At 42.5% G+C, this 13200-nt stretch overlaps 1 protein-coding gene and 1 pseudogene across 4 annotated transcripts in view; both read right to left on the bottom strand.

The window, feature by feature from the left end:
* The window catches only part of CDC16 (cell division cycle 16), a 36391-nt gene that overhangs the window by 11568 nt on the left and 11623 nt on the right, over positions 1-13200 (bottom strand). For all 3 annotated transcript variants that reach the window (XR_013813872.1, XM_079779101.1, XM_079779102.1), the window contains exons 10-13: positions 12971-13020; positions 12027-12100; positions 9927-10052; positions 236-388 (exon numbers count right to left, since the gene is read on the bottom strand). Coding sequence is in view for 2 of the 3 variants with exons in the window: in XM_079779101.1 (XP_079635227.1) it covers positions 236-388; positions 9927-10052; positions 12027-12100; positions 12971-13020 (403 nt within the window). In the remaining variant the exon portion in view is untranslated. The remainder of the gene's footprint in view (positions 1-235; positions 389-9926; positions 10053-12026; positions 12101-12970; positions 13021-13200) is intronic.
* Positions 3432-8290, bottom strand: LOC307103920 (cap-specific mRNA (nucleoside-2'-O-)-methyltransferase 1-like; annotated as a pseudogene). Its single transcript has one exon. The product of its transcript is annotated as a cap-specific mRNA (nucleoside-2'-O-)-methyltransferase 1-like (transcript).

Consider the following 13200-nt stretch of genomic DNA (forward strand, 5'->3'; position numbering starts at 1 on the left):
AGGAGCTTGTAATAGCCCACATCAAAGGGGACTAAACTGGAGGTTTAGCATTTTTAAAGAAATCCAAGATAACACTTTCTACTTTTTTTTTTTTAACTGTACACCCCCTTCTCCTAAAGAATACACTTTAAAAAACCTACTAAAGAGTCACTCTGAGCAGTTAAACTCTAGTGATTGAGGTTCTATTATACTAATAAAAAGGAAACAGAAGAGCTTTTAGCCTTTCAGTACTTACTCTCCATTTTGAAATGCAACCACGCCAACTTCATGCATAACAAAAGGATCTTCTGGTGCAATGCTTAGAGCCTGGCCAAAGAATCTTTCAGCCAATTTTGAGTTATTGGTTAATCCATATTCTAATCCAATATAGAGCATTGGCAAATGACACCTAAAAATATTGGAAATTTTCATATAGTCAACACCAAAAACAATAATTCAGTAGAAATTAATTTATTGACTTCAAAACCTGTCTGCAATATAACTTAAATAAAGGCAAAAACAGCATTTACTTTTTTTCTAAAACTTCGTTTACTAATATTTAAAAAATGTCAAATGGGCTTTTAGACTAATCAGCTGCCACTTCTGGAACCTTTCAGCAACTTAGCCTTTATATCTCATTATTCTACAGTAAACCCCCAAAATCCCCTAAAGCAGAAAAACAGCTCTATGCTGATTGTTTTCCTACACTATGCTAATGTAATGGCCCTATTCTAGACTGTCCTCCTCTTTCTCCTTTATGGACTCAGTACCATGTATCCTTCATGACTGTGTTAAAAGTTCTGTTTCCCTTCATGAAGCTGCTTCTGACTTTCTAACTTAAATGGCTCTTCCTGTGCAGATCCAGTATATCACAGTTATTATCAGTTCCACTTCAAAGAGTTCTGAATTATGTCATGTCTAGTCCATTTTCATATCCTCTGAGATAGTTTTAGGTACAAAGTACAATGATTACATTAAAGCAAGCAAAACATAATTTTTCTTTGCAGGTGGATCTAAGAATGTCAATAATACTGACTGAATAGTTGGTATGTGATTTGGTTCAAATCTAGAATCATGACTCAAGATTCTATGTTCTACAGAAAGGTCGCGGAAGAATGCTTTAAAAGTTTTTACCTGGAGGAAGTATTTCTGAAATGGCAGAATACAATCTACTTCTCCATGAAAGCAATAAGAGCATTGCCAAAAATCATCAAAATAAACTTTTTCAGAACTTTGGAAGTTAACCAAAGGCTTACAACAATGTGAGGAGTGTTTATTCTAGAGAAACAGCTGAGTCTCAGCAAGAAAAACAGATTTTATGGTATTTTAACTTGTCCCCCTCCTATCTCTCCTCCTATGTCCCTTTTCTCAGCTCCACACTAACCTAGAAAATCAGCAGCCCTGCAGCCACTGGAGGAGAATGAGCTTGGAGATCCTGAGATGTGCCACAGAGAATTGTCACTAATTGACCCATCTGTCAGCTCCCTGGAAAACCCCCATTCATAGTTTGATTTTCTTTTAACTGACTCACAGCCAACTCAGTGAGATAAGCTCTCTCCCCAGGGCAGTTGTCAAAAACAATCAGTGGTAACTGTTTAATATTAACCTGAGGCAGCCATACCAGTTGAGGCAAACAAGAGGCTGGCCAAAAACTTAAAAAGAAAATCAGGGAATGAGATGTCTATAAGGGAACACACAAGGGAACACACAGAGATATGTGCCTGATTTGTAGCCAGTCAGTCAGAAGTACCATTGGCCTGGGACTTGTGATTGGCACCTGAGGTGGGGAGGGGCAGTCTTGTAGGACTAAGCCCTTAACCTGTGAGGTCTGCACTAACTCTGGATAGTCAGTACGAGAAATGAATTGACTTGGAGGATCCAGTTGGTGTCTGGAGAATCAGAGAATTGGTTGTTGGTGTTGGAAAGCACCCTAGTTGTTATTAATCCAAACAAGACTGTATTAAAATGTTACTTATAGTCCCCAAGATAACCACACACACAAAAAAATTACTCAAAATTCTAAGAAAACAGGGTATTAAAATGGTACATTACAAAATATCTAACACAAAAGAAGGCAATAATGGCAAACAGAAGAACAAAAAAGACAAAAGACATAAAAAACAGAGCAAAATGGCAAACAAACCCTATCTTATCAGTAATTATATTATGCATAAATATATAAAACTCCACCAAAAGACAAGAAATCGGCAGAATCCTATCTAATAAAAGAGTAATATGCAAATTGACTGTCACTCCAACACACAAGATGGCTGCCCCCTTGTGGACACAAGATGGCCACCACAAGATGGCTGGCAGGGGAGAGTAGTTGTGGGCGATCAGGCCAGCAGGGGAGGGCAGATGGGGGGGACCAGGCCTGCAGGGGAGGGTAGTTGGGGATGATCAGTCCAGCAGGGAAGGGCAATTGGGAGGGACGAGGCCTGCAGGGGAGAGCAGTTAGGGGTGACCAGACCTGCAGGGGAGGGGAGTTAGGGGTGACCAGACCTGCAGGGGAGGGCAGTTGGGGGAGACCAGGCCTGCAGGGGAGAGCAGTTAGGGGTGACCAGGCCTGCAGGGGAGGACAGTTGGGGGCAACCAGGCTGGCAAGGGAGGGCAGTTAGGGGTTACTGGGCCAGCAGGGGAGGGCAGTTGGGGCAATCGGGCTGGCAGTGGAGTAGTTAGCTGTCTATCAGGCTGGCAGGGGAGCAGTTAGGCATCGATCAGGCTGGTAGGAGAGTGGTTAGGGAGTGATCAAGCTGGCAGGCAGAAGCAGTTAGGGGCAATTAGGCAGGCAGGCAAGTGAGCAGTTGGGAGCCAGCAGTCCTGGATTGTGAGAGGGATGTCCTACTGCCCTAAACTGGCAGTAGGACATCCCTCAAGGGGTCCCAGATTGTAGAGGGTGCAGGCTGGGTTGAATTTCATGCACCAGGCCTCTAGTAGATAATAAAACCACAATCCAACTATATATTGTTCACAAGAGACAAACTTTATTTATTTTTAAAACTAGAGGCCTGGTGAACAAAAATCATTCCCGGGGGGCTGGAGGGGAGATGTCCCTCAACCCGGCGCGCACCCTCTCCAATCTGGCACCCCTTGGGGGATGTCTGACTGCTGGTTTAGGTCCGATCCGGCTGGCAGGCAGAAGCGGTTAGAGGCAATCAGGCAAGTGGTTAGGAGCCAGAGGGCCTAAACCAGCAGTCAGACATCCCTCTCACAATCTGGGACTGCTGGCTCCTGACCACTCACCTACCTGCCTGCCTGATCGCCCCTAACCACTCTGCCTGCCAGTCTGATAGCCCCTTAACTGTTCCCCTGCCAGCCTGATAGCCCTCTAACCGTTCCCCTGCCTGCCTGATTGACGCCTAACTGCTCCCCTGCCGGCATGATCGTCCCCAACTGCCTTCCCTTGCGGGGCTGAGGGGACTGGGGGACTCCGGCTGAATGAGACGGGGCTGAGGGGACTGGGCACCACCATCTTGTGAAGGTGTCACAGTCAATTAGCATATCCCCTCTTTATTGGCTGTGGGAGCCGCCATCTTGTGAGGGCGTTACGGTCAATTAGCATATACCCTCTTTATTAGATAGGATATGTTTATCTTTAATGATCCAAGATTTTGCAAGACACACTGATATACCCTGAACTGGGTGGAAATATAGCATTTTAGCAGTGCTGCTGCCAAGCCGGTGGATGCTTGCTGGAGACACTACTCCCCAGCTGGAGCCAATTCCAACCAACCGCACAGGGAGCCTCAGTGCCCTTATCTCCATGGAAACCAGTCTATGCCAGAGATGGAGCTCTAAGGAGCCTGTATGAATGTCTCTGACAGGTATTTCCCATTAAAAATAACCACTAGTGCCCTCCCCACCCAAATCCCATGCCCAGCTTCCCCTCTTCCTCCTCAGCCACCACATAGAAGAAACAGAGTGACCATAAAATGACAAAAGTGACTGCCCTTGTCCTAGCCGGTTTGGCTCAGGGGATAGAGCATCGGCCTGCAGACTGAAGGGTCCTGAGTTCGATTCTGGTCAAGGGCATGTACCTCGGTTGCAGGCTCCTCCCCAGCCCAGGCCCTGGTCAGGGCTCATGCAGGAGGCAACCAATAGATGTGTTTTTCTCACATCGATATTTCTTTCTATCTTTCCTTCTCTCTTACACTCTCTCTAAAAATCAATAGAAAAATATCCTTGGGTGAGGATTAAAAAAAGTGACTGTCCTTTATTGGCAATATAAACGGGGGGAGGAGGGGAGTAAAGGGTAGCAAGGTGGCTATGGAAAATGAGGGTGTCATGCTTGCCAGAGGGCTGGGTGCAACCCCACCTAAGAGGTACCCTGTGGCAGTGGGGCCACTGCTGCTGGGGCATAGAAAAAGGCAGGGCTTCAAGGGTGCTTCCTCATCTTCTAGAGCTGCACAAGGTTTGGGTCAAAAGGGGATACAGCCCAGAAAGGCTCTATCACCCCAGGAGGCGGTCACATCCACTACCAAAAGGCAGTGCTACCTGCATCCTGATGTGGTGTCAGAGATGTGAGCCCACATACCTCCCTTTCCAGCCTGCAGGACTGTCAGAGGTCTAGGCTGAGAAGAACTCCAGGGAAGACCAACACAGTGGGGGGGGGGGGGGGGGGTGGAGACAAGAAAATTCTCCAAACTTGGCATCAAAACAGAGCAAGTTCAAATAAACAAAACCTTGATTTATACAGCAGCTGCTCCTGGCCAGCTCACGACAGTGGACCTTCACCCACTCAGAGTTGGCACAGTAAAAAGTTGGGCAAAGCTGAGGCATGGCCGCCCTTAGGGAAGTGCAGAGAACTCAGAAAAGTGAGTCTACAGGATTCAGGAGGCAACAGCAGAGCTAAAGTCCTGCTGCTTGCTGACACGTCCTCCACTAGCCCCACACCCCCTGTAGGAGCAGCTCTTTCAGCCTGAGTCCTGGCAGGGGAGAAAGTTCCCAGGCAGGTCTCTGGGAAGGAAAGTCTAAAAGGTGTTCCAGAAGGAACATGTGAGTGTCCTCTGAAGGCCCCTGACTGAGTTCTTCAGGGGAGATGGAGAGGAGACCACCCGCCCCCTATGGCCAGGCTGCAATCACTGTGCTCCCCTGTCTCTTTCAAGATGGAGAAGGAACCAGTACTGTGGGGCCTAGGAAAAGCACCATGACTCTGAACAACTGTGTTCAGCAGGAGTGGGTGTCCCCAGGCCCTCAGGCGCTGTGTCTGGATATAGGAGAGGACATCCTCCTTGGACAGCTTGTCTGGGTCCTGGGGCTTCTGGGAGTCAGGTACATGAATGCCATCTCCCCACTCCCAGAGGAGCTGGCCATAGTTGCAGATGTGAAATGGGGCAATGGCATCTGCAGGGAGCTCATAGGTAGAGGCCTTGGTTTTCTTGTTGTAGAACTTCCTCTTAAAGCTTTTGTTGCATCCCATAGTCCATGGCTCATTCACTGTCCTAACAATGTAGAGACCAGTGGGCACAAAGTGCCGTTTTGTCCCGTCCTGTGTAGCTGAGCTTCGGTTTGCCACTGGAGCCCTTAATGATCTTCATTTCCAACCTGCTAAAAATCTTCTCCATTTCCTCCAGCCTATACACCTTTCATCCTGATGGGATTCCTGTCAGGCCAACTAGGCTTAAAACAGCTTTCACAAATTTCTCAGCGAGTAGAATTCACTGGTTGAAGTGTTGCTCCCGCACATCACTGCCATTCAGCACGAGGACATCAAGGATGTGGATTGCACATATCTTCCGCTGGGCCTTTCCCTCCCCTTTCAGCTCATGAACAATCTCCACAGCGAGCAGTGTCCCAGGATAGCTCTGTCTTCTGGTCCAGCTTGACCCAGCAGTCTGATTGGCAGCCATCTCACGTGTAGATCTGTGACTTCCCCAGTCCGAGAAGGAACTTCTGTTCACTGCCAGACACCATGCAGCAGTAGTCGAGCACTGGACGGATCTTCTCCAAGGTTTTGGAGGTGAGCAGCATGGGCTTATAGATGAAGATGTCAATCTCAGTGCCCTGGCTTAGCTCAAAGAACTTAGATTTTGGGTTTGAGGAAGTAGGAGCAATTCAAGCCTGGTCTGGATTCCCCAAAGACGAAGGCACTGTTTCCAGATCTCTGCCTGCTGAGGCTCAGGGTCACGTCTTGAACAAAGGCATAGATTTTGGCCAGAACTTTGATCTGCAGACTACAGTGGCTATCACTGGACCATATCACGTAGTCAGTAAATTCATGGTCTCCCTTGATCGCCACCAAGGGAACCACAAGGCTGACATCAGAATCAGTATTCTGCAGCTGGTTGAGTTTAATATTGACTGAGAAGAGGTAATCCTGTCATCTATGCCCACCTTCAGGCCCTTGAACACCACATACCTCTCTGAGTTGACAGGACAGCTGGTAATCAGCTTAAAGAGACATACTCGTTCAAATCAATAGCACAATAGGTAGATGAGCCCCACGCTGAACGGTGTGAACAGATCAAAGGTTTTACAGATGAAGTGGCCTCCTGTCCAGACACAGAAAGTGCCATGAGGAACTGACAGAGCCGCAGCTGCTTGCTAAGGATCTCTTGTAGGTCCTCCTGTCCCACCATGGAGAAATCCCCATCGGCCATCAAAAAGTGGACACCCTTGCGATCTGTGTTATCCAGGACAAAATTCCTAAAAGCAATGATGTTCTCTGGGCGGGTGATGTCTCCATCTCCATCAATCCCACCCTCGCCATAGTAAGGTTCAAAGAGTTCACTGGAAGCTGAGTAGAAGTCCTCCAGCTTAAAGTCGTTCGGGCCCTGCAGTCATTCCAAAGCCCTCTGCGTGCCACTTCTTCCTCCACAGTACATACTCTGAGAAGCCACCGGGGCCTGCACAGACGCCGGCAAAGTACAGAAGCTCAGCCTCCCAGTCCTTCACCAGTGGTTTCCCACAAGAGTCCCTCGGATTTGTAAAAATGTGATCAAATACAAAATCCATATTAGCCATCTTCATTGCCGCCCTGTTTAGGAAGAAGACTCCTTGGATCATCTCGTAGGGACTGGCCCAGGTCTGAGCTTGCTGCATCTCCTCCCTATCCAGGACATCAAACACACTCTTACTCTGCAGTGCACTGTGAAGCAGGTCTTCCCCACAAAACTGTTTCACCTTCAATAATCATCTTTCTCTTTCCCACAACCATCCACAACTCATTTCCTCAGTGTCAGGAATTTCAGTGGTACATTCTGTAAACCATGACACCTGCTCATAGGAACTAGGCTCTGGCTTATCTTGCCAGTCCAGATTCAACTTCTGGTCAAAGCCTTGCAACGTCAGACCCAAGCCTTTCTGATTAGAGGCCTCAACAATGTCCTTCCTACGCTGACTGTATTTACCCAATCCTTCACTTTCCCTGAAGCCCATTTGGCTTCTGGGAGACGCTGTTATACATGGAACAGCGGGAAAAAGTTCCCTCCACAATAGCGTCTGCTTTGAATGCATCATCAAAAGAGAGTTGCGTTGCTTCCCCTTGGTCTCACTGTCAGGCTTGTAGTAGATACTTTTGCTGCATGATTGACAGAGAAGGGAGGTTCATCATCGGACGTACTAGTAGATCTGAGGTTCAGGGTAAACTCGGCAACTCTTTTCTCCTGTTTTTTGATAGGGGCAGTGTATTCTGGATCACTTATCCTCTTCATTGTTGACTGAGGGGAAAGGAGGAGGGGTCAGGCCACTGCTGCCGCTGACACTACCAGGTCTGGCCCTGCTGCTGCCAATAGGCAAACTTTAGATTCAACGACACAACAGGTTGAAAGTAAAAGATGGAAAAAGATACACCATGCAAACAGTAACAAAGGAGAGCTGATATGACTATACTAATATCAAAGTACACTTACGACAAAATTTATTACTAGAGACAATGCATGACCCAATATACTAGTACATGTAGCAAAAACTGCCAGAATTAGAGGGGAAAATAGACAATTCAAAAATAATAATCGGATACTTCAGTAGCCCACTTGCAATGATGGCAACAATCAACATGGAAATCAAAGATGTGAACAACACCATAACCTAATTAGACCTAAGGGATAGCTATAGAATACTGCACCCTACAAGAGGAGAATTCTTAAGTGCACCTGCATCATTCTCTAGAATAGACCATGTCAGGTCATGAAACAAGCCTCAACAAATTTAAAAGTATTGAAATCACAGTAAGTATGTTCTCCAACCACAATGGAATTAAATTAGAAATCATAACAGAAGGAAATTTAAAAATATGTGGAAATTAAACAACACACTTAAATAACTAATGGCTCAAAAAAGAAATCATGAAGGACATTTTAAAATATTTACACAATTTCATTTACCCAAACACAGGGCAGATTAAGAGAATGCAACGCTATTCTGATAGGGAAGTAAAACAAAGTAATGCTTATCTTGAGAAGCTGATTTGAAAATTTAATTAAAATTTGCCTAGATTGGGGAACATTAAAAGTACTAATCACATCATTAGTTATCACTGGTTTTTATTCTTAGCTAGCAACTAACAACTCATAATAACTATTCTGGGTTTTAGAGAACCTAGAATAGAAAAAATACATAAATAGCAGACCCTAGTATGTGCAGATGAGAAACAACTCAGTAAATTACTTATCCCTCCCAAAATTAGTATGTTAAGACCAAACAACCCAATATGACTGTATTGGTTAAATAAGATCATCAGATCATAATGCTGGGACCTTTATAAAATGAAGAGACACCGAAGCTCTCTCTCTACTATGTGAGGACATAGTGAGAAGGCAGCCATCTACAAGTCAGGAAGAGAGCTCTTATCAGCACCTGGACGTTATACTTTCCAGTCTTCAGAGGAAATGAATTTCTGTTGTTTAAGTCACCCAGTCTATGATATTTTGTTATGGCAGCCTAAGCAAACTAATACAGTTAGGGAGCTATCTCCTTTACAATGTTTTCATGGATGACTAGATTTAAAAGTCATGTATCAAATTTAATATAACTAAAAAAAAAACAAAAAACACACACCTGAGGATCATAAATAATTTTGATGTAAATTGGTTACCAAAAGGAGTCTGATAGTCTGAAAAGGTAAATCAAACCTAACAAGATGAAATTCAGAACAGATAAATATGTGATCCTGCTCCTGAATACAAGCAAACAAATTAAAGTAGCTAACTTTTATCAGGGTTCTTTCTACATGGCAGACACTGTCCTAACTAAGTCTTTAACTGGTATTATTTCAATTACTCCTTACTCAATTAAGCCTAAGAGTGAGTATTGCTGTTACTCCTATTTTTCAAGAGGGTAAATAACTTGCCAAGATCACCAAGCAGTCTGATTCCAGTCCAGACCGCTGACCCATCGCACTCCCACTACCTCTCCACAGAGATGGAGGCAGAGAACAACGAACATAGAAAGAACACTGCAAGGTTTGACTAATTTTGAGTCCAAAAAGAGCCAAAAGGAGTAAATAGCAATACTTTACTCTCCAAAGTATCACACTCTTAGGGTACACTTACATTAACTTATCTATTATATTAGTGACCCTAATCTCATGTAAAGCAAAATATATTTAATGTCGATTTCAATCTAGAACATTGGCAAATATAGTCCTATACTACCATTAAGCCACATCAAATACCTTTTGGACATAAACAGAATATAAATAATTTTGCTTATGAATACTTTCATTCAATGGAGCATGTGAAAGAGAGTTTCCTTCCTCATTTATTCCCTTAGCCTAATTTCCTAGTTCCCTTTTGTACTGGTTAAGATAAAACTGCTAGGCAAAAATTACTACACCAGCTTCTTCCTCCCTCAATTTCCATAGTTATTATATAATCACAAGCCAGTAGCTACATGCAAGTAAGATATTTTCTTTAGTTTACCAAATGACAGGGATAATAATAATAGAAATTTCATTTTGCTAGCAAAAAAATTCATTCATGCAGTTTGATCAATTTTCTCTGCCATACCCTTTCATCAGCTGTGCTGCTGTGAAGTAAGCAGCCATTGCTTGGTCATGTTCACTCTCAACTGCAAATGAATGTCCATATGCTATCCACGCAGGCCCGTAGGTCTTCTCAAGTGTCGTTGCTTTACTAAAATAAGAAACTTCATACAATTAATATAATATTTATTCTTAAATTGTTAATTTCACGTAAGCTGATGGTTTTAAGGACATTCAAATTAAATAAATGGGTTGTCAATACATGAAACACTAATGTAACATTTGTGTTAATTTACTTGAAACTAGAGGCCTGATGCACGAGATTCGTGCACTGGGGGGGAGGGGAGAAGGTGTCCCTCAGCCCAGCCTGTGCCCTCTCACAGTCAGGTCCGGGGATGTCCAACTGACAGCTTAGGCCCGCTCCCGGACATCCTTAATGCACTGCTACACAGGCGGGAGAGGCTCGCCACTGTACTCGCCAGCCGTGAGCCCAGTTTCTGGGCTTCTGGCTGAGCGGCGCTCCCCCTATGGGAGCACACTGACCACCAGGGGTAGCTCCTGTGTTGAGCCTCTGCCCCCTGGTGGTTAGTGCACATCACAGTGACTGGTTGTTCCGCCGTTTGTTCGATTTGCATATTACCCTTTTATTATGTAGGATAAAAGAATATTTACTACTACAAGCAAAATTTTAAGAAATTTTAGGAGAGGTCCACACTTTTTAGGTACTATAGTTGAACTCATTAGCATTCGGTATAGAATTTATAAATATTACTTAATCCAGGAGCTTCACTTCACAACCAAGTAGGTAAATGGTGGTAGCAGCAACCATTTAGGGCCTGTTTTGTGCCAGGCAATATGATAGATGCCTTATATGAATCATCTAATCCTAATAACTTGCAAGATAAATTATTATTTATATTTTAAAGACAAGTATACTGAGGCTGGAAGACTGATATCCTACAGAAGGTGCTAGGAGATTCACCGTGGTTCCAAGAACTGGACTATATAGTCTTAAACGGTCAGTCCTCAATCAGTGGCCCATTGGTGACCCAAAACAGGAAATAAAGCAAACATTACAAGACATGGAAAATATAAAGGGTGAGACTCACACTTCCTAGCATTTTATTTTCTAAGTTTTCTTTCACCCAAATGTTCCCTGTTTCAAGTAGAGTCCATCACTGAATAAGCACACTAATTCAAAGAAGCATAACTCAAAGCACAATTACAACACACATCATCTTCTTACTCCAGGAAACAGCACAAGCAAGGTTTTCTAAAATACTTTACAACTAACCAGAGAGCTCTCCCTATTTTCTTCCTAGTGCAGGATCCTTTCATGTAAACTTATTAATTTTCCCAACAACCCTGGAATACAAGTATTATATCATTTCCATTTTTAGAAAAAAAATAGAGAAATTAACTTTCCCAAGGGACTGTGGCTAGCAAATGATGGAACTTGGATGAGAATTCAAGACAGTGTCCAAAGTTCACACGTTTTCCCTTAGATCCATTTTCTATTTTGTTTACATGGAGGATATCACAAGTATCATTATATTTTTAATCTTTAGTAATTAATTCTTCACAGACATTTTCCTGTACTTGAATAATTGAATAATACTGGTTAAGTAGCTTGATTGGGCTTCATGGAGTTCCTTAAACTAAAACCACAGCAGGTCCTTATATAAGCCAGTTCACTATGCCAAGAATTCTGTTGTATAGTCACTTTTACTGATCCTAATCTCACGTAAAGTTTTATGTAACTTCACAACTATTAATAAAAGACATTCTAAAAGTAGTTAACAGTGTCTTTGTAAATGAAAAACAGAACTTTCAAACTATTTTATAATGTTCTCTACTATTTCACATTTCTCATTTATAAATAAAAACTTAAATATGTTACAAGTTCCTTGAGAACAAGGTCTACACCACTGATTACTTTTATCTCCCTCATGACATCGTATAAAAGCAAGGTACATAACTAATGCAACTGAACTAAATCTGCCAACGAAAACATTTTTTCTTTTACACTGCTTTTAAAATACTTTCTATTTATTGCATTAAAGCAGATGAGCAAAAAATCTCTCTACAGGTTCATTACAGAGTGAGGAAGACAATAAATTCGTACCTGAGATATCTTCTGGCATGTTCATTCTTATGACCAACCATGAGATAATAGCATCCCACTGCAAACCAAGAAACCTACAAAGTTCAAAATTTACCATGACCAAAGATCTGAACTTTGAATTAAAAATATCTAGCAAATTAGGCCAGAGGGTGGATGAGGTGTTCCATCCCATATTCTAGTTCAAGTTAGAAGAGAATCAAATCTTCACAGCCCTTCCTCAAGAGGCCTTCAATCACTTCCCTGCAGCACTGAACACAAGACAAGGCTACTGAACACTTCCTATTTCAAACCCACTCTGAGTCCTGGCCTCTCAAATGCACTATGAATCTTCTCTGCCTCTGGTTCCATATTGCTAGCTGACATTTCTTGCACGAGTTTTGTCTCTTTATAAATTATTTTCATACTGGTCTAGGGTGCAAACTGAGACTTCGGCCCTGATTCTTGACTTCTGTCTTTAAGGACACAGTTTCTGGTTCCACTTTCAATTTCTAGGTTTTAGTTCTGATCCATGGCAGTTTGGAAGACACGATGATTCAAATCAGTGCACAATCCAGTAAGGTACCTTATGTATGCAACATGAGAAAGCTACCAAGCATTTGCTAGCATTACTTATGAGAGGTGGGAGTGTGATTTTGACTTTCAATTATTTTATTTTTCTGCATGTTGAGTATTTTTTATAATAAACATATATAATTTCTATAATAAAAAAATAAAGATCTTTGTTTTAAGTTATGTTTCAATAGACTAAAAAAATACCTTCATGGATTGAGAAAGTTAATGCTGCTTCTATTATCATAAGCACTAGGAGATTCTGCTCCAACACCTCAAAATACAACATATTTGGTTACATTTAAATATAAGCTGTCTAAATACTAGTTAAGCATTTTCTTTAAATTCAAGTAAGAAAAAACACTGTAAGAAAAAAATTGTTTATATTTACTTACAGGGTTGCTGGGATATAAATCCACCAATTTATGAGAAAGATAGAAAAGTTCTACATTAGAAAAAAAAAAAAGAAAAAAATTATTTACATCAAATGAATTTTAAGACATGACTTTCCCCCAGTCATAACTCTTCACAATCATATAAATGTTGTTCTCACAGCAATGATTTCATTCTTTTTTTTTCTTTTTAGAATAAAAATTCATTTACCCAATAAAATACAGAAACTCCA

This window comes from Cnephaeus nilssonii (genome assembly GCF_951640355.1).
Source record: "Cnephaeus nilssonii genome assembly, chromosome: 8".
Lineage (NCBI taxonomy): Eukaryota > Metazoa > Chordata > Mammalia > Chiroptera > Vespertilionidae > Cnephaeus > Cnephaeus nilssonii.